Source organism: Salvelinus namaycush, chromosome 33 (genome assembly GCF_016432855.1).
Source record: "Salvelinus namaycush isolate Seneca chromosome 33, SaNama_1.0, whole genome shotgun sequence".
Lineage (NCBI taxonomy): Eukaryota > Metazoa > Chordata > Actinopteri > Salmoniformes > Salmonidae > Salvelinus > Salvelinus namaycush.
In genome coordinates this window covers 12,536,261-12,555,418 of record NC_052339.1, presented here as the reverse complement: position 1 = coordinate 12,555,418, position 19,158 = coordinate 12,536,261, and the positions used below count along the sequence as shown (strand labels likewise).

Sequence of the window (19,158 nt, the reverse complement as noted above, 5' to 3'; positions counted from 1 at the left end):
ATTAATAGAATATCATTCCATACTTCTGCTGTTTATTACATTCTAGTCATAGTTAAATGAGGTGCAGGCTAAAGGTGTTTTCCAATAGCATGGTTGTATTTTTTACTCTTATATGTCATCAGTGTTTGGAATTGCAGAACAGTTCTCTTTGCACTAAAACCCAAAGTCTTGCTGTATGTACTGTATGTGCCATTGAATTTTACTGACCGTTCCCTCTCCCTTCAGGTGGACTTGGGTTTCCTCCGGTTCGTGACGGCCGTCGGAACACAGGGGGCCGTTTCCCAGGAGACCAAGAAGACCTACTGGGTCAAGTCCTACAAGGTGGACGTCAGCTCTAACGGAGAAGACTGGATCACACTGAAGGAGGGTTCAAAACAGAAGGTAAGAGCGATTACTCCTCGCCCACTCTGTACCCCACGGCCTACCTCTAACGTTGCATGGTATCATAAGCACATCAACTTTTCCTATACTTCAGCACTGTATGTATTACTGCAGTAATACTCGAATCATGTAGTAAAAGCAGAAGACATGCATCAACACTAGTTGAGACACATTTCTCAGAAGACTTACAGAGCTGTGGCACAATAGCCAACCAGACCCAGAATGCCAGTCATGTAAACTAACATATACATTTTGGTCATTTAGCAGACGCTCTATCCAGAGCGACATTTCCGTGCTTTCAGCCAGTTGAATTCTGCTCTCCTCCTTAGTATTGGCTTGGATCTCTGCCTCAGCCACACCATATCTCAACAAAAGGGGAATGCCCCTGGTCTGGTCTGGTCTGTGTTCGGTTCTGTCTCTGTGGAACAGTGCTTTCTCCACCATACTATTATGCGCTTAGCGTGGTATGCTAATGCACAGAGCATTGTGTGAGAAACTATTTACAGTGCAGTACTACTGCCTCTCTCTTAAAGACGCTGCAGTAGTCATTTAGTTGGATGAAGTCATTGTTTACTGTGTGTCAGGCTCTGGTATTTGTCTGAAGAAGGAGAGCGGTTAAAAAAGCCTTTAATAAACCAGGAGTGACAGGGATGAATGGAATGGGGAGGAGAGAGAGAGAGAGAGAGAGAGAGAGAGAGAGAGAGAGAGAGAGAGAGAGAGAGAGAGAGAGAGAGAGAGAGAGAGAGAGAGAGAGAGAGAGAGAGAGAGAGAGAGAGAGAGAGAGAGAGAGAGAGAGAGAGAGAGAGAGAGAGAGAGAGAGAGAGAGAGAGAGACTGACCAGAGCATGGCTAACCTAATGATCTGACTGGATCTGACGATCGATCAGTTATCAGCCTGTGAAACAGACCAGAAGGCTCTCTGTCTCTAAACAAACTTCTCTTAGTGGGTGTCCACACTCCACGGGCCCATCAAGAGGTTCGTTTGACCAGGCTAAGGATCTATGGAACCTTTAAGTAGTCACCATTGTGTGTGTGCTACTCACAAGGGCAGCCACGTTTTCCCCATAGCGGCCAGAGCAGCTCTCTTTGTGCCTGTGTCTGTAATATATACCCCCTCCCCCTGCCCCTCAGGCCCAATTATTTTACGACCTCTCCAAAGTACACCGTTTTCTTTTTAAAGCAAGGTGATGCGAAAAGCCCTGTCTCTCAGTTCCGGCCTCTAAAGTGCTTTTGTGAGTAGTAGGTTATATTTACTAGGTGCTGAGCCTGCAGGTTGGAGCTGTAGTGTGATGGTGATGGTGCTAGCTAGCTGGAAAAAGCCATTTAATAGTTATTGGTGCGACAGAGACGCCAGAGAGAGAGGAGCGCCGACCGGCGTGACATATAGGAGAGTGGATGACTCAGTTGACAACCATTACCCAGGAAACAGAGAGAGGGATGTAGGGACAGTGATAGAGAGGCTTTTGAGCAGACTAATGGTTCCATTGGCCTTGCCTGCTGCCGTTTTAGCGCTGCCACCGTTCACGTTCACTTCAGCCCAGATGAGCTTTACTGCCAAGCGACACACCGCTACTGCTTGGCTAGCACTCTCCTGCCACGGGGTTAACACCACCGTACCACCGGATGCCTACAGAGTGAGACTTAGGGTGAGGGTGATGTGTGATGAACTGTAGGGTGTTGTCAGTGTGTGCGTGCGTGTCACAGTTGGATACAACTGTAGGGTGAAGATGTTTGTATATGGTTGAAATTGCAGCTTGGTCGCAATCACAATATTTGGTGCATTATGAACTGTGGTGAATATGGTTAATATCAAAAACGTAGGATGTTTAAGTATGAAACACTAATTTCCATATACTGTACATGCTCAGGAAATGATACAGTATATAGTATATAGTCTAAAGACAGTAGCCTAATACGAACAATGAAGGGAGGCTGTCCTGCATATGGCCTGTGCCCCGCCATTGAGCTCTGTTTCTGGGGCACTGTGTGAGGCGAGGCCAAGGCCTCAGTTGGCCCAGTAGGCCTCTCTCCTGGTGGCTCTACTACTACACTAAACAAACTCTGTGAATAATGAACAGCTCCTCTCCTCCCAGGTTTTCCAAGGGAACACCAACCCCATTGAAGTCGCCAGGACGAAGCTTCCCAAACCCACGCTCACCCGCTTCATCCGGATCCGGCCCGTCGCCTGGGAAACAGGCATCGCTCTGCGCTTCGAGGTGTACGGCTGTAAAATATCAGGTCAGTACCATGGAGATCCCAATGCTTCACACACTATATCTCTCTGTCTGGCAGCCAGACGCTACTTAGCGTTACATAGGGGCGGCAGGTAGCCTAGTGGTTAGAGCGTTGGGCCAGCAACCGAAAAGGTTGCTAGATTGAATCCCCGAGCTGACGAGGTAAAAATCTGTCGTTCTGCCCCTGAACAAGGCAGTTAACCCACTGCTCCTAGGCCGTCATTGTAAATAAGAGTTTGTTCTTAACTGACTTAGCTAAATAAAGGATAAATACATAAGAGATGTTAGTTTACCATTCAAATGACCAAACAACATTCAAATGCATGCAAGTCACTGCTGGTGATGGTATATTGTTTGACCTTTCGGTAAAATGAGTATCTAAGTGCTCCTTTACGATTTGTTTAGGCCTCTCATCTCTCATGTACCTGGCTGATATTTCCCTCCTCATCTAGAAGAGTAGCTGAAATGATTCACTAAGGGACTGTATGTTATTTATAATGAGTGATACCTGGATACAATCTGGAATGAACATTTCCATGCAGGCTATTGTTAAAAAAGAGGAGTCTAAGTTTGTAACAGAACTAAAGTGGTCAATCAACCGTAAAAGTTGAGCGCAACAGAACCAGTTACAACTGAAGTATCTGATCATGAATGAATTTGAGCCATTCCATTGTTTAACATAGCAGCCACATATCATCAGGTAATTATGGATTGTAGGCGTGTCTGCAAACGCCACTTTGAGCGTGCCAAATCCGACGGAACAAGAACAGTCACAGACAGAAAACTCTACCGGGGGTTGCTAAAACGTCTGTCCTCAAAAACAGTCCTGTACGACCCACTTCAACTCGCCCTCCTGTTCCGAGTGCTTAGCTTACAGAAACGTACCACCTCTATTGTGTATGCAGACAAACTGATCCCCTGCATGAACCTCGTCACACCAATGACATCTACGATCCATATTCACTGCGCGTCTTCCATTATGTTCAGAAAATTCTACGGAACACCTTGCGCACTGGAAGTCATAACGATACCTGACCACAGCTGTCCTTTCAGCAGGGCGCTCAAATCGCTCAAAATAACCCTCATCAAGATGTGGCCTACATGTAATAGTCCTACACATCACTTATTATTATTATTATTATTATTATTACAAATAGAAGAGTATCACTTCTCACAATGGTGCTCATTTAGTGAAGTTAGATCAAAGCTGAATCAATGTCTCACAAGGTCACAAAGTGATTCATTAGTATTTTACATAGCAGATCCGTATATCCAGTACACTACATGACCAAAAGTATGTGGACATGCTTGTCAAATATCTCATTCTAAAATCATGGGCATTACTATGGAGTTGGTCCCCCCTTTGCTGCTATAACAGCCTCCACTCTGGGAAGGCTTTCCACTAGATGTTGGAACATTGCTGCGGGGACTTCCATTCAATCACAAGAGCATTAGTGAGTTTGGGCACTGATGTTGGGTGATTAAGCCTGGCTCGCAGACGGCGTTCCAATTCATCCCAAAGGTGTTCGATGGGGTTGGAATTTAGAAGCACGGAATCGTCTAGAATGTCATTGTATGCTGTAGCATTAAGATTTCCCTACACTGGAACTAAGGGGCCCAAACCATGAAAAACAGCCCCAGACCATTATTCCTTCTCCACCAAACTTTACAGTTGGCACTATGCATTGTGTACGGCTGCTCGGCCATAGAAACCCATTTCATGAAGCTCCCGACAAACAGTTCTTGTGCTGACGTTGCTTCCAGAGGAAGTTTGAAACTCAGTAGCGAGTGTTGCAACCGAGGACAGACTATTTTTACGAGCTAAGCGGTTCAGCACTCCCGTTCTGTGAGCTTGTGTGTCCTGCCACTTCACGGCTGAGCCGTTGTTGCTCCTAGACGTTTCCACTTCCCCAATAACAGCACTTACAGTTGACCGGGGCAGCTCTAGCACGGCAGAAATTTGACAAACTGACTTGTTGGAAAGGTGGCATCCTATGACGGTGCCACGTTGAAAGTCACTGAGCTCTTCACTAAGGCCATTCTACTGCCAATGTTTGTATATGGAGATTGCATGGCTGTGTGCTCGATTTTATACACCTGTCAGCAACGGGTGTGGCTGAAATAGCAGAATCCACTCATTTGAAGGGGTGTCCACATACTTTTGTATATACAGTGTAATACCATATAGGCCTACTATATTACAGTATGTTACACCAAAAACACCTCCTCAGTCATTTCTTGTCTGAAGCTGAATATTCCAATATTCTTTCAACAATCATTAAAACTGCACACACTACAGGCTATGCTTAGATTGAATCAAAATAGACCTACAAGAAATGCTAATATAGTCGCTTGTTCACGCCATCTGCTTTAATTCGCTCAAGAAACAGTCATCCTAGAAGCTCTACATGCATCTTCCCATGAAACTGATTGACTTCAAGTGACTGGCATGCACTTTGGGCGTTTCACCTGTAAAACGGGAAGAATTATCATTCACCATTGACAGATGATGGCCTACTTTGAAATGAGGAATGCCTAACTTGGTGTTTGAGGTTATTCATAATATAACATTTTCTTGAGACAAGATGTGTGGGCAAGTAGGCAGACGTGGCAATTGGAGGATGCATTTTATGCACCTATTCTATAGTGATATTCAATCTGTCGGTACAAACTTTGATAGAGAAATTATGACGTCATTTCATAATTTTCTTGCGCTCCCTAACCCCCCAAAAAAGAGCGCCTCTCCACTGCTCATCGGCTATAGAAGGTTGTAGCGCAGCCTCTGAAAGTCATAGAGACAGCCCAAGTATATCCCATATGCATTGGATTCACGTCTTTCCCCGGCATTTTACAGCTTGTTTCTAGCATAAAGCATTGCGGACTAAAGCGTAATTATAGATCGTTTTATAGAATCAGGTCCATTTAATTTGTATTAAAATCAATTATATCAGTAGCAAGCTTTGGACCCCAGGAAAAGTAGCTGCTGCCTTGGCAACAGCTAATGTGGATCCAGAATAACATTTAGAAAATACCTTCATTCCTGTTTCTCATCTCCACGCTCTCTCTCTCTCTCTCTCTCTCTCTCTCTCTCTCTCTCTCTCTCTCTCTCTCTCTCTCTCTCTCTCTCTCTCTCTCTCTCTCTCTCTCTCTCTCTCTCTCTCTCTCTCTCTCCTCTCTCTCTCTCTCTCGAACTGAACAGGACATCAGTAGGCCTAGTTTGTGCGCACATATATTGCATTTTTTGGACAAATTAACTCGCCTCCTGGAAATGCCACCACACACAGTACAGTCCTTGGTTAGGCAGCACAGTAGGGTTTACATCAATAAGAGCAGGGCAGGCTGATTGAGACCACACTAGGTGCACTTGATATTGCGCGCCCAGCATGGAATCAAGGATGAGGGGCAGCATCGGGCACACATGAGATACTATAATAAGCAACTCATTCTCCAACCCTGAGTAATATTGCATTTCATCGATTACAAATTACATTACCCTTCCCTGGACTAAATTTTAAAAAGCATGACCCTCTCCCATTTTCCTCCGGGTAACTATTGTGTACATTTCGGTGTCTCCCTAACTCACAGTAGTGAGAGCCCAGTGAGAGAGGGTTTACTCTGAGGCGAGTGCTGCCTTCTACATTATGAAGGAGAGGTGCATGAAGATGATTACACATCGATGTTACCTGATGTTTAGATGTACCTCATTCAATATGGATGACATCAACAGCAGGCAGGCCGGCAGGCAGAGTAGTTTAGCGGGCCAGGCGAGTGGCTTCCCATAGCTGAGTACTGCAACTGCCTGCATACACACGCACACACACACACACACACCTTCTCCGTGGCTCTTGTCCTACCCTCTGTCCTTTCCCCAACCCCCTCAGTCTCAGCCCCCTGCTGGGTCCACAAAGTCTGCAGTGGTCTTCATCAGTGTGATGCTGGCAACCTTCCACCCACTACAGGGCTTTGATTGTGGTCAGGTTCACAGCATCCCTGCCTCTTTGTCAACATGCATTTATTTTATGGCATTGTGAAGGGCTTAATGTATGTGTGTGCATTTGTTGGTCTGCGTTGGTCACACATTTGCATGCGTGTGTATGCAGAGGGCAGTGCAGTGCTGGCACACAGCTGGAGCGCTTCAATGTTTGGACGTGAGACCAGACCGCACTGCAGACACACACACGCACAGACATACACACACACACCGCACTGCGGACACACACACACACACACCGCACTGCAGACACATCACAGGAGCAGGGAGCGCCACTCTGTGACCTCATCAGCCGACGGCGGGCAGGGCACCACTCTGATCACACTGCCAGCTGGATGTTCTGCACACGCTCAGAGAGGAGAGGAGACAGAGAGAGAGTCAGAGTGAGAAAGAGAGACAGAGAAAGAGACAGAGAGAGAGACAGAGAGAGAGAGAGAGAGACAGAGAGAGAGAGACAGAGAGAGAGAGACAGAGAGAGAGAGACAGAGAGAGAGAGACAGATAGAGAGAGACAGAGAGAGAGAGAGACAGAGAGAGAGAGAGAGACAGAGAGAGAGAGAGACAGAGAGAGAGAGAGAGACAGAGAGAGAGAGAGAGAGAGAGACAGAGAGAGAGTTTTTGAGTTTTTATAAAACCTTTATTTTCTACTCAATTGTTAACATAAATAATGACACACTGCCTTTTCAGAAATGAAACAATAAATGTAATTCCTACACAAAATAAATAAAATAAAAATACAAAAGAACATATACATTCAACTTATTTCATCAACAAAAAATAATTTCCCCTCCTCTACAAAACAAAACGCTCCTTCGTATGCCCACTTCTCCTCAAACAATGGGAGATCTTTTACAGCTGAGAAGAACTCAAAATCCACTTTTATTCTTGCTTTCACTAATCCTTTAAAAACACATCTTATATCCTTCCCATATCCCGTGTCTATCTTATGTTTCCTACTCAAAAAAATTGACATCTTAGCTTGTCCCAAAATAAAATTTAACAGTTGACATTTTCTTTTCTGTTGCTTACTATATTGAAACCCCAAAATAAAAACATTGTTATTGAAAATCTCACCTACAGCTCTAAACAAAGATTCCAGTATTTCCAATAGAGGTTTTATCCTCTCACACTCCATAAAACAGTGAAAAATGGTTTCTCTTATATTACAAAAAGGACATCCATCTCTAACATCTGAGTTAATAACAGATACAAAAGCATTAACTGCAATAATGCCATGTAAAACCCTCCATTGCATATCACCAGTACCCTTTTGTAACGGTGGTTTGTACAGTGCTCTCCATGCTGGCTTTACCTTGTCATCAATTCCCAATTTTACCCTCCATGGAGTGTCTTTTCTATTTTTCAATTTATCTTTATTTAACACCTTGACACACCCCCTATACAAGTCCTTCCCATTCACCTCATCCAAACCCACCTCCTCCAACCCTCTCAAATCCAACAATAAACCCTTTCTCTCTGACTCTGGGATATTTGGTGTAATCCCTAGTCTTGGAAATGAGACGTCTTCATCTTGTACCTTCTTCTTGTGGCTATTAAGCATTCCCCACTCTTCCGCTGACAGAGCCTTCCTGCAGCTTCCCAGCATTTGTCCGACAATCCTTTCCGACCTCACCCCCAAATGTTCAGCCACCCGTCTTCCATCCATTAAGGCGGGCCCTGCCATGGCCATTAACTGTTTTAAGGTGATAATTTTGCCCTTCACCAGAATCTTGGAGAAATGTGGAACAGCTGCAGTTGTACAATCCAGTCTTGCCCCATACACCAGAGGTTCCTCCAACAACCAATGCACTGACTCCGCTGAAGTTCGTCTGGACACCTTCATTATGCTCCACACTCTGAGAAGACCTCTGTAAAACGGAGGTACTCCCTCCCTAGAAATCTGGCTACTATCAACCAGAAATAAAGCCTTCTTTAAACCTAATCCTCCAACCCTCTGTAATACAAGGCCTGCTACCCCTCTCCACACCACATTTTCCGGTCCATAAAGCAACCTTTGAATAAACTGAAACCGGAAAGCAGCAGCCCTACTAGCAAGATGTACAAGACCTTGTCCCCCCTCCTCTTTTGACAAATACAAAACACTTTGTGGAACCCAGTGATATTTATCCCAAAAGAAATCCACAATAATTACCTGTATCTTAGCTAGAAGGCCAGATGGTGGTTCTAAAACTGACAACCGATGCCATAGTGCAGAGGCAATCACATTGTTAACTATAATAGTTCGCCCCCTATATGACATTCGAGATAACAACCAACGCCATCTCTTCATCCTCCCTTCCACCATTTCAACCACCCCAATCCAATTTTTTTCCATAGTCCCCTCATCTCCTAGGTACACTCCAAGATACTTAAACCCTCCCTTACACCATTCCAGCCCCCCTGGCAAAGCCATGATCCCTCCAGACCATTCTCCAATCTGTAAAGCACAACTCTTTTCCCAATTTACTTTTGCAGAGGATATTCCCCTAAAACAATCAACCATTAGACTCAAACTATCCACCTCCGCTTGATTTTTAACTAAAACAACTACATCATCAGCATATGCTGAGAGACGAATAGGAGGAATATCCTCTGAAAGGTACACCCCTTCAATCCGACTTCTAATGCTATTTAGTAGTGGCTCTATAGCAATGGCATATAACATCCCTGATAAAGAACATCCCTGCCTAATACCTCTACACACTTTAAAAGGAGCACTCAAACCACCGTTAACTTTCAATACACTTTCAATGTCACCATATATCACCTTTATCATGGCTATAAAACCAGAGCTGAACCCAAACGCCTCAAACGTGTGCCATAAATATTGATGTTCAACTCGGTCAAATGCCTTTTCCTGATCAATTGAAATTAGACCAGCATCCAACCCAATAGCCCTAGAGACGTCCAAAAAATCACGAATCAGAGAAATGTTATCCCCTATCTGCCTGCCAGGAACACAGTAGGACTGGTCCGTATGTATGATTTGCCCCATCACCTCCCTCAGCCTGTTGGACAAAGCCTTGGACAGGATCTTATAATCAGTGCACAGTAAAGCCACCGGCCTCCAGTTTTTCACCTCCCTAGGGTCACCCTTTTTGGGCAGTAGGGTGAGGACAGCCCTTCTGCAGCTTATTGGTAGTAACCCTCCGGTTAAACTATCATTAACTACTGCTAGCCAATCCTCTCCCAACATAGTCCAAAAAGACTTAAAAAAGTCAACGGGAAGCCCATCAATGCCTGGTGCCCTTCCATTTTCCATGCCTTTTAATGCAGTGTATAACTCCTGCAAAGACAATGGTTGCTCAAGCTCAACCTGAGCTTCTGCAGCCACCTTTGGGAGCCCATCAAGGAACTGCTGTGTCACTGTTTTATCCTCTTTGTACTCACACTTGTAGAGCTCAGCATAGAACTCTACTGCCCTCTTTCTAATTTCACTAGGGCTAGTGAGCTCTTGTCCAACAGCTGATTTGAGACAATGAATAATTTTTCTTTGTCCATTCTTTTTCTCTAAACCAAAGAAAAATTTGGATGAGGCATCCATTTCAGAGATTCCCTGAAACTTACTTCTCACCAATGCCCCCTGTGCTCTGATACCCAGCAGGTCTGCCAATGCAACTTTTTTTCTCTTGAGTGCCTGCGTATGGCCTCGATCTCCTGTGGTCTCAACCAACGTCATGAGTTCCACTATTTCAAACTCTAGGGCTTTCATTGATCTGGTGATATCCTTGGTGACATTCCTCGTGTATTGATTACAAAATTGTTGAATCTGGATTTTCCCTATATCCCACCACTGTTGAAGGGATACAAAACTGGCCTTTTGAGACCTCCACCTCTCCCAGAAAAAACAAAAACATTTCCTGAAGTGAGCATCACTCAATAAAGTTATATTAAAATGCCAGTATGCGCTTTTGGGTTTTACATCGTTAATGAACACCACCTCTGTTATTAAACAATGATCAGAAAATCCCACTGGGGTTGTCACACTTGATTTACAGACCTGAGATTGATGCTCAAAACAATAAAACCTATCTAACCTGGCCATAGAGATGGTGTTCTCTCTCACATGCGCCCAGGTGTACTGCCTTGTGCCTCCATTTTGACTCCGCCAAATATCACACAGTTCATGTGTTACAATGAGGCGTTTTAAAAAAGTCCTTGAGGCTATATGAGGTTCTTGGTGATTTCTATCTAAATCACTGACTGTGCAGTTAAAATCCCCAGCAATAAATAAATAATCTTCATTGTTACATTTCTCAATGGTATTTGATAATGTCTCTAAAAAACATACCCTCTCAACTGCCACCACTGGGGCATATACATTTATCAGACACATAGTGATGTTTTCATACCTTGCTCTAACTTTTAATAACCTCCCCTCAACTACCTCTTCAACCTCATAAGACAAAGGCAAAAACCCTCTTGAGAACAATATAGCCACACCCCCACTTTTTGAGTTTTTATGACTACACACCACTGTCCCCCCCCACTCCTGTTTCCACATAACTTCATTTTCCAAATTACTATGCGTTTCTTGTAGAAAATTTATGTCACTTCCCTTTCCCCTAATTAACTCATACACTATGGCTCTTTTTTTACCATCTCTTGCCCCATTTACGTTTAAAGAAGAAATCTTAAAACTGCTCATGAAAGAAAAAAATATACAGAGGAAAATACAGACACCCCATCTCTTTACAGAGTTAAAGCTGCAACTGAACTCTTTCATTTTCTTTAGAATTTACATCACTTATCACTCTCGTGACCACTTTCTTGAGTCTAGCAATTTCAGGGCTTGTCAAACCTCCCCCTGTTATTTTTGACATCAGAAACTTTGCTGATTCAATAAACAATTCACTTTCAGGGGAAAAATCAGTTATATTGTAATCCTGCATATATTTCTTCCCTTTTGTCAACTTCAGAAATTGACGTACCTTCTTAATTCCATATCTCCCGTCCTCCCCAATTATCTCGCTATTTTGTTGTGACGCGTCAGATGACTCACTCTCGCTATCTTCCCCAGAGGAAAACTCCACCATCTCTTCAACCTTTTCATCCTCAACTAATTTATCAATCTCAACCTTCCTCTTAGAATTAGACCCTTCACCACCCCCTACATTATTTCTCTTACTCCTCGGTACTTTGAAAACAGCTTCTTCCTTTTCTGTTATTTCAATTTCCTCTTTATCTCCGATTTCATTTTCCAGCACCACCTCAGCGACGGCAGTCGCAATCTCACCGACTGTTTCCCCTCCCTCTTTGTTCTGATCTACCACAATTGCCCCCGTATCCACACTGCCTTCCTCTCCTACTTTTCCAACCACATCTGCCCACCTTCTTCCGTCCCCTGCATTTTTAGCAGGTTCATCCCTTCGCGTTGATGCGTTAGCTGTACCATCACTATAGCTACTACCGGGCTCTGCGCGCTCCTTCTCAGGACAACTACGCACCAAATGCCCCTCTCTTCCACAACCAAAACATTTCATTGATTCAGTAGAAGCGTAAAAAACATAATCAAATCCATCAATCTTAAAACTGAACGCTAAATTCAGTTCATCAACGTCCTTTTTTAATATCATATGCACTTGCCTCCTATGAGACACGACATGTTTCAGCAACGGAGATTTGCATCCAAAAAGAACCTTCTTTATTGTAGATACAATTTGACCATGACGAGATAATTCTCGCTCCAACACTTCATCTCTAACAAATGGTGGTACGTTAGACAATATAACCTTCTTAGCCGGATTCATAAGCGGAAATACCGGCGTCTGTGTCTCCCGCAACACAACACCTCTCTCCACCATTGTATTCACCTTTTCAATGGAATCTAAGAATATCACTACTGCGCTATTCATCCTTGAGGCTGATTTGATGCTATCATACCCAATAATAGTACCCACAGCCAAAACACATTCTTCCACTGAACACCCAGCCGCTGCCGGAATTTTTATTCCATTGCGCCGACTAAGTTTTTCATACTCCAAACTTCCACGAGTGGCCATTTCAACCAGCCCCACCCGCTGGTTGTGCCCTCGCGAAAAAAACCAACCTCAACGATCCCACCACCCTTATACGTGCTTAGTGATAGTTAGACAAGATACCCTTAAAACAACTAAACTAATCAATATATATATATAAACATACCAAAACCCAATAGAGTGAAAAGAATTCCAGTCGCTCTCACAATCACTCCTGCTTGACGACTCACTCCCAGCATGCACTCCGACGAGAGAGAGAGAGAGAGAGAGAGAGACAGAGAGAGAGAGACAGAGAGAGAGAGACAGAGAGAGAGAGAGAGTCAGAGTGAGAAAGAGAGACAGAGAAAGAGACAGAGAGAGAGACAGAGAGAGAGAGACAGATAGAGAGAGACAGAGAGAGAGAGAGACAGAGAGAGAGAGAGACAGAGAGAGAGAGAGACAGAGAGAGAGAGAGACAGAGAGAGAGAGACAGATAGAGAGAGACAGAGAGAGAGAGACAGAGAGAGAGAGAAAGAGAGAGAGCGTGATCTTGTAATTCTCTGGTCAGGTTTGAGAGGTTCTGCTTTAAGGCTGCTTTCAGTCCTGCATTCAGAGAGATTACTGACAAATGTTTTTTAGGAGATATCAAAGCTGTCCGTTCTAAGCCCACAGAGAAACAGCCCACTGATCTAAACATTGTTTCCACGTCATTTCATTGCAGCCAACGTGGAATAGATGTTGAATTGACATTTGTGCCCAGTGGGAGGGCCTTCAGGTTGTGTCTAATCTTATCTGGTCTTTGCGCATGAGATGTGCCCTGCAGTTGGAGATACTGTACACACCTACGTATTAATAACTTAACCTCTTCCCTTCTGACTGCTGACTCTCTGCTGTTCTATTGGTAAATAAGCCCATGTGTGTGTTTAGCCACAGAGTTCCCCAGGAAAACCCTAGGTTACCCTGCTCAGCCTTGCCCCTTGCAGTGGTGTGCCACTACACACACGCGCGGTCGGTTTATGGGTGTGTCCGGTGTGCGTGCCGCCCAAAACAGTCCCAACTGAGGTGCATTAAAAGCTCGTGACCACAGCAGATGACCTGTGGTGCTCTGATCACCCAAACTTCCAAATCCCCCTGGAAACACCCCTCTCTAACTCTCTCTTATCCATCGGCTTCAAAGAGCGAGAGCGTGAGCCACCGCAGTGGAGTGCCTTAGCTTCCCTCTGACATGGCTCCATCAGAGATCACAGGGATCACACTCACAGGGCGCTTGGCAGGCGACGAAAGAGAAATTCTCAGCCTCAAACGGATGACAAATCTCCCCGTGAGCGTTTGGTCCTGTCCTGAGGAACCATGGCATTCTCTCTGATTCGATTTGGACTCGTTTGGGTCTCCTGGGAGTCACGTAGAACTAGTTTATTCCTCTCTGTTCTGAACAGGAACTGTGATAACGATGGAAAAGATTGAATGAAGCCTTGTTCTGTTGGTTTGGCAGAGTTACACTGAGTTTCATACAGTCGCAGACGTTCCAAGAATATATCTCCTTTTATCCCTCTCCCTGGGAGCAGATTGTAAATATGATATTGGTTACTGCAGGTCACTGCAGACTCTTTTGATTAAGTGGATGGAAAGGAAAGAGACGGCTAGTCAGGAGACAGACAAGACAGTCAGCCTGTGTGTGTGGATTCATTGCCGGAACATTTTTCTGAGCCAGAAGGTGCAAACGGCACGAAGTGAAACCACCACCAGCAGCAAGCAGTTAGGGCATATGAAAGGTAGAATGAAAGGTAGAATGCACAAGGCACTCAAGGGGATGAAAATGAACGAACACAGATTCAGGATGAAAGCTCGGAGAACACAGGGCTAAATTAGAGCAGAGGTATAGAACGACAAAAGGAAAGGGGGGGTCGATGGGGATGAAGGGAGGGAGGGGGTTCAAGATGAAAGAATAGCTCTCCCAGGTAGAAATGACCGCTGAAGGAAGGGAGAGTTTTAATTGGAGGCCGGGAGACAAACACTCCAGGCGGAGAAATTAGTATTCAAGCGGTTAGGAGAGAGAGAGAGAGAGAGAGAGAGAGAGAGAGAGAGAGAGAGAGAGAGAGAGAGAGAGAGAGAGAGAGAGAGAGAGAGAGAGAGAGAGAGAGAGAGAGAGAGAGAGAGAGAGAGAGAGAGAGAGAGAGAGAGAGAGAGAGAGAGAGAGAGAGAGAGAGAGAGAGAGAGAGAGAGAGAGAGAGAGAGAGAGAGAGAGAGAGAGAGAGAGAGAGAGAGAGAGGTGGAGGCATCACAAAGCTAGAGTGTTTCTCTCTCACACCATCACTATCACTCACTGTCTCAGTCACTCAACCCATCCCTCTCTTTTCCCCTATTACCACATAAACCATGAAAAACAACCTTCTCGGACTGGTGATACAAATCATTTATTGAGATAAAAATATCCCCCTCAGGTTCTCTCTCAAATCCCTCTTGCTCATTGAAAGACTTATGCTAACCTCCATCTCTCTCTCCCCCTCTCAGAGTATCCGTGTTCAGGCATGCTTGGCATGGTATCGGGCCTGATCACTGATGCCCAGATCACAGCTTCGTCCCACACTGACCGGAGCTGGGTACCCGAGAACGCCCGCCTGCTGACCAGCCGCTCCGGGTGGACCTTGCTGCCCCAGCCCCAGCCCTTCACCTCAGAGTGGCTACAGGTTAGATCAACTATATTAATAGACTATTCTTATGTTTTTTTTGGGGGGGGGGGGCTTTGCGATTAGAGATAGGTTCGATGGTTATGAAATATTATTGGTTCATATAACATATTTTCGGAGAATATATCCTACCTTTACGTACAAAGAATTTGGTCAAAATGAGGATGAGATTACAAATAAACAGTTCGGAAACACTTTACTTACGGTATACAGGTATAATGCATTATGATGCTGTCATGAGTATCTATGAAGTGCTTATAATGCGTTTCCTCTCCATCTGCAGGTGGACCTGGGGGAGGAGAAGCTGGTACGAGGGCTCATCATCCAGGGAGGGAAACACAGAGAGAACAAAGTGTTCATGAAGAAGTTCAGACTGGGATACAGTAACAACGGATCTGATTGGAAGATGGTCCAGGACGCCAGCGGCAACAAGCCAAAGGTAAGAGGAAGAACCGTTTTCATTGGTTGTTTGTTTGTTGTGTTTACCATGTTGAGCAGTTGACAGAAAGGTGGGTTTTGTTGACTATCTAATGGGAAATTATCTCCCTATTCCAAACTGACAACCAGTGACGTTGAGTCAGTTATCAGTCATTTATGGAGTCCATTTGGGTAGTACTTCATAGCACATTAGGATAACCATCTGTAGGGTGTCTCCTAGTCCTACTGCTGCCTAGCGTCTATCCTCTTAGTATTTCGCTGAGGTTGCTCAAGCCTTTCAGTAGAATCGTACTCTACTCAAGAGAGCGGAGAAAAAGGCAGGAGAGCTGAGAGAGAGCGTGTGACACGCAGAAACGACCCTAGATGTATCTGCCGCTGTCAGCATGCTTTGAGTGGGTCACACGCGCACACAGCATCTTACACACACCGTACACACACCTCGCACACACACACAGACGCACACCTCCAGGAAGTACCTCTACAGCCCCGTCCCAAATTACAACTTTCTCCGACAGGATGTGGTGTAAATGTGTCCCAGATCACCTGATGGTTGATTTATGAAGGAGTGAGAGGCTGGGTATCTTCCTGTCCTACTTGTCTCTCCCTCTTTCCCTAAGAACCTCGGAGCATCAAAGACAGACAAGACGTGTTCCAGTGTTAATGGTCACTGATCCACTACACTCCATCACTGTCCCCTCCTCTACCTCTCCTCTCCTCATCTCCACTACTGTCCTTTCCTTCACCTCTCCTCTCTTCTCCTCTTCTCTCCTGTCCTTTCATCTCCTCGCCTCTACGTGTACCTCTGTTATTCCCAAACAGAATCCTCCTTTCTTATTCAGATGACAAGATCAGAAGCTGAGCAGCGAGAAAGCATTAGTCCTCTCCTCTCCTCTATCTTACCCCTTCGCTACGTTATTCCCAAAGAAAAGGCCCCTAGCCTCTCTCTTTCCTCTAAATAGAGAACTTCTGAGGCTGAGCAGAGACAGAGTGAGCTGAGGCTGCCCTTGACCGCTGTGTCCTGCTGGGGCGGCAGGTGCTAGTTGTAGCCACCGGGCTCTCGTTTACAGTCCCACTGACAGTGCTTTTTAGATGTCAGCCGGAGAAATCTGGTCCATCTTCCATTGTTTTCTCCCCTCTCTCAGCCCTGCTCGAGCCCTGCTCATTTTCCAAAGGAAGGAATACGTCTGCCTTAGGGTCTCTGTGATAGGAGAGAGACATCAGAGAGAGCAATGCCATTATCAGACAGTAACATTTCTCTCTCGTTTTCTCTCTCTCTGTGTATCTGTCTCTCTGTATCTGTATCTGCCTATCTCAGCCTCTCTCTCTGCTGCAGCGTGTACGGTATAGGACTTCTCCTCTGCTGTTGTCGATGAACTAACACAGGTGGTCCTCTCCACAGATTTTCGAGGGGAATCAGAACTACGATACACCAGAGCTGAGGACTGTGGAGCCCTTGCTGACCCGATACATCAGGGTTTACCCAGAGAGGTCCACCCCTGCTGGGATGGGCCTGCGTCTCGAGCTCCTGGGCTGTGAGATGGAAGGTAGGCCGCAAATGGAATCCTACACACACACGCATTTTAATTGTAGACACATGTATACTACAAACACACACGCACACCAGTGGAGGCTGCTGAAGGGAGGACGGCTCATAATAAAGGCTGGAATGGAGTCAATGGATTGGTAGCAAACACATCAAACATGTGGTTTCCATGTGGCTGATACTATTCCATTGACTTTATTCCGGCCATTATTATGACCCGTCCTCCCCTCAGCAGCCTCCACTGACGCACACATACACACACACATCTTCTGTCATCCGTGTGATGACAGTTCTACGACTGAATACATGGTGTTTGTCAAGGTTGGGGTATTTAAAGATGCTTAGAACGATTCTCCACGTGGAGTCAACAGCTGTCCAGGGCCCAGTAGGCCCCACTATCTCTCCCTGAGAGGGACAGTTGTCTAGTCTCCATGCATGCTGCATCAAAGCCATTCCTGAAGCAAGACCGCTCATACATATTACATGGGATCAAATGAAACCCCATCTGCCCTGAGGATTACTGCCAACCCCTTCCAGTCCCTGTTCCATCCTTTCTCTGGGGCCACTCTCCTCTTTCTCTCTCTCTCCTCTCCCCTCTGTCTGCCTCGCTCTCGCTCTGTCTCGCTCTCTTCACCTCGCCCCTCTCTCTCTCTCTGTGTGTGTGTCTCTCTCTCTCTCCACCTGTCTTTCTCTCTGTCGTCTCTCTCTCTCCCCTCTCTGCTATGAGAACATGCTCTGGCGGGCCAGGCCTAAGTGGATTTACATATTGGATTTCAGGGAGGCTGTAGCGAGCGCAGCCCTGTGTAAGCCATGGAGTCCCACCGGGGCTTTAGAAGGATGATAATGCTTGTTTTCACTGTTAATGCCACCACACACTCAAAAACACACACACAGACACACACACACACACAGACACAAATACAGACACAGGTACATGAGTGGTGGTGTGTAAGCTAAGCCCCAGGAGTACAGATAAATTCATCTTTCCCCAGCTAGAGCATTGACCCTGTCAATGACCCCTCCACCCTGAATCTGACAGAGGTTGATCACTCAAATGTCATATAGCAGAGGGGAATTCTAGACCACACATGCACTCTCTCCTCTCCCTTTCTCTCTCCATCTCCTTCTCTCTCCATCTCCTTCTCTCTCAATCTCCCTGTCTCTCAATCTCCCTGTTTCTCAATCTCCCTGTTTCTCAATCTCCCTGTCTCTCTATCTCCCTCTCTCTCCATCTCCCTGTCTCTCAATCTCCCTGTCTCTCAATCTCCTTCGCTCTCTATCTCCTTCTCTCTCCATCTTCTTCTCTCTCCATCTCCCTCTCTCTCCATCTCCCTCTCTCTCCATCTCCAACTCCCTCTCTCTCAATCTCCCTCTCTCTTAATCTACCTCTCTCTCAATCTACCTCTCTCTCAATCTTCCTCTCTCCCAATCTCCCTCTCTCCATCTCCCTCCCTTCTTCCCTCCCTTCCTCCCGCTGTCCTGGGGAAGCCCGCTCATTACTCTGTCAGGGTAAACACATCCAGGCTGTGTGTTAGCGGAGCATGGATCAGAGCTGCGGCCTTGCCCACATCCAACGAGGCCAGTGGGCCCTAATTATAGGCCAGGGTGGGGCCCAGCCTCCAGCCCAATTCTAGACCCATGCATCAGATCTCCAGCCTAAACCCAAATCTAGCTTGTGTTCCAAATGGCACCCTATTCCCTAAGTAGTGCCCTGGTCAAAAGTAGTTCACAATTTAGGGAATAGGGTGCCATTTGGGACACAAACCTAAAGCCTCAGCATCCACCATCCACCGGCTCTATTCACACTAAACCTTCCTCTGTATCCTGATAAAAGGGGGGCTGTTAATAGCTCTGTGATTGAATCCACTGGCATGGCCTGCCTTGTATGTGTTTGTATATGTTTGCGTGTGTGGTGTATGTGCGTGCTAT

At 45.6% G+C, this 19,158-nt stretch overlaps 1 protein-coding gene across 1 annotated transcript in view; it reads left to right on the top strand.

Annotated features, from left to right (window-relative positions):
* LOC120027817 (neuropilin-1a) overlaps positions 1-19,158 on the top strand; it is a 94,091-nt gene that overhangs the window by 59,055 nt on the left and 15,878 nt on the right. Inside the window, exons 8-12 of the mRNA XM_038972863.1 lie at positions 226-381; positions 2,474-2,618; positions 15,073-15,248; positions 15,532-15,687; positions 17,086-17,230. Of these exons, the coding sequence (XP_038828791.1) occupies positions 226-381; positions 2,474-2,618; positions 15,073-15,248; positions 15,532-15,687; positions 17,086-17,230 (778 nt within the window). The remainder of the gene's footprint in view (positions 1-225; positions 382-2,473; positions 2,619-15,072; positions 15,249-15,531; positions 15,688-17,085; positions 17,231-19,158) is intronic.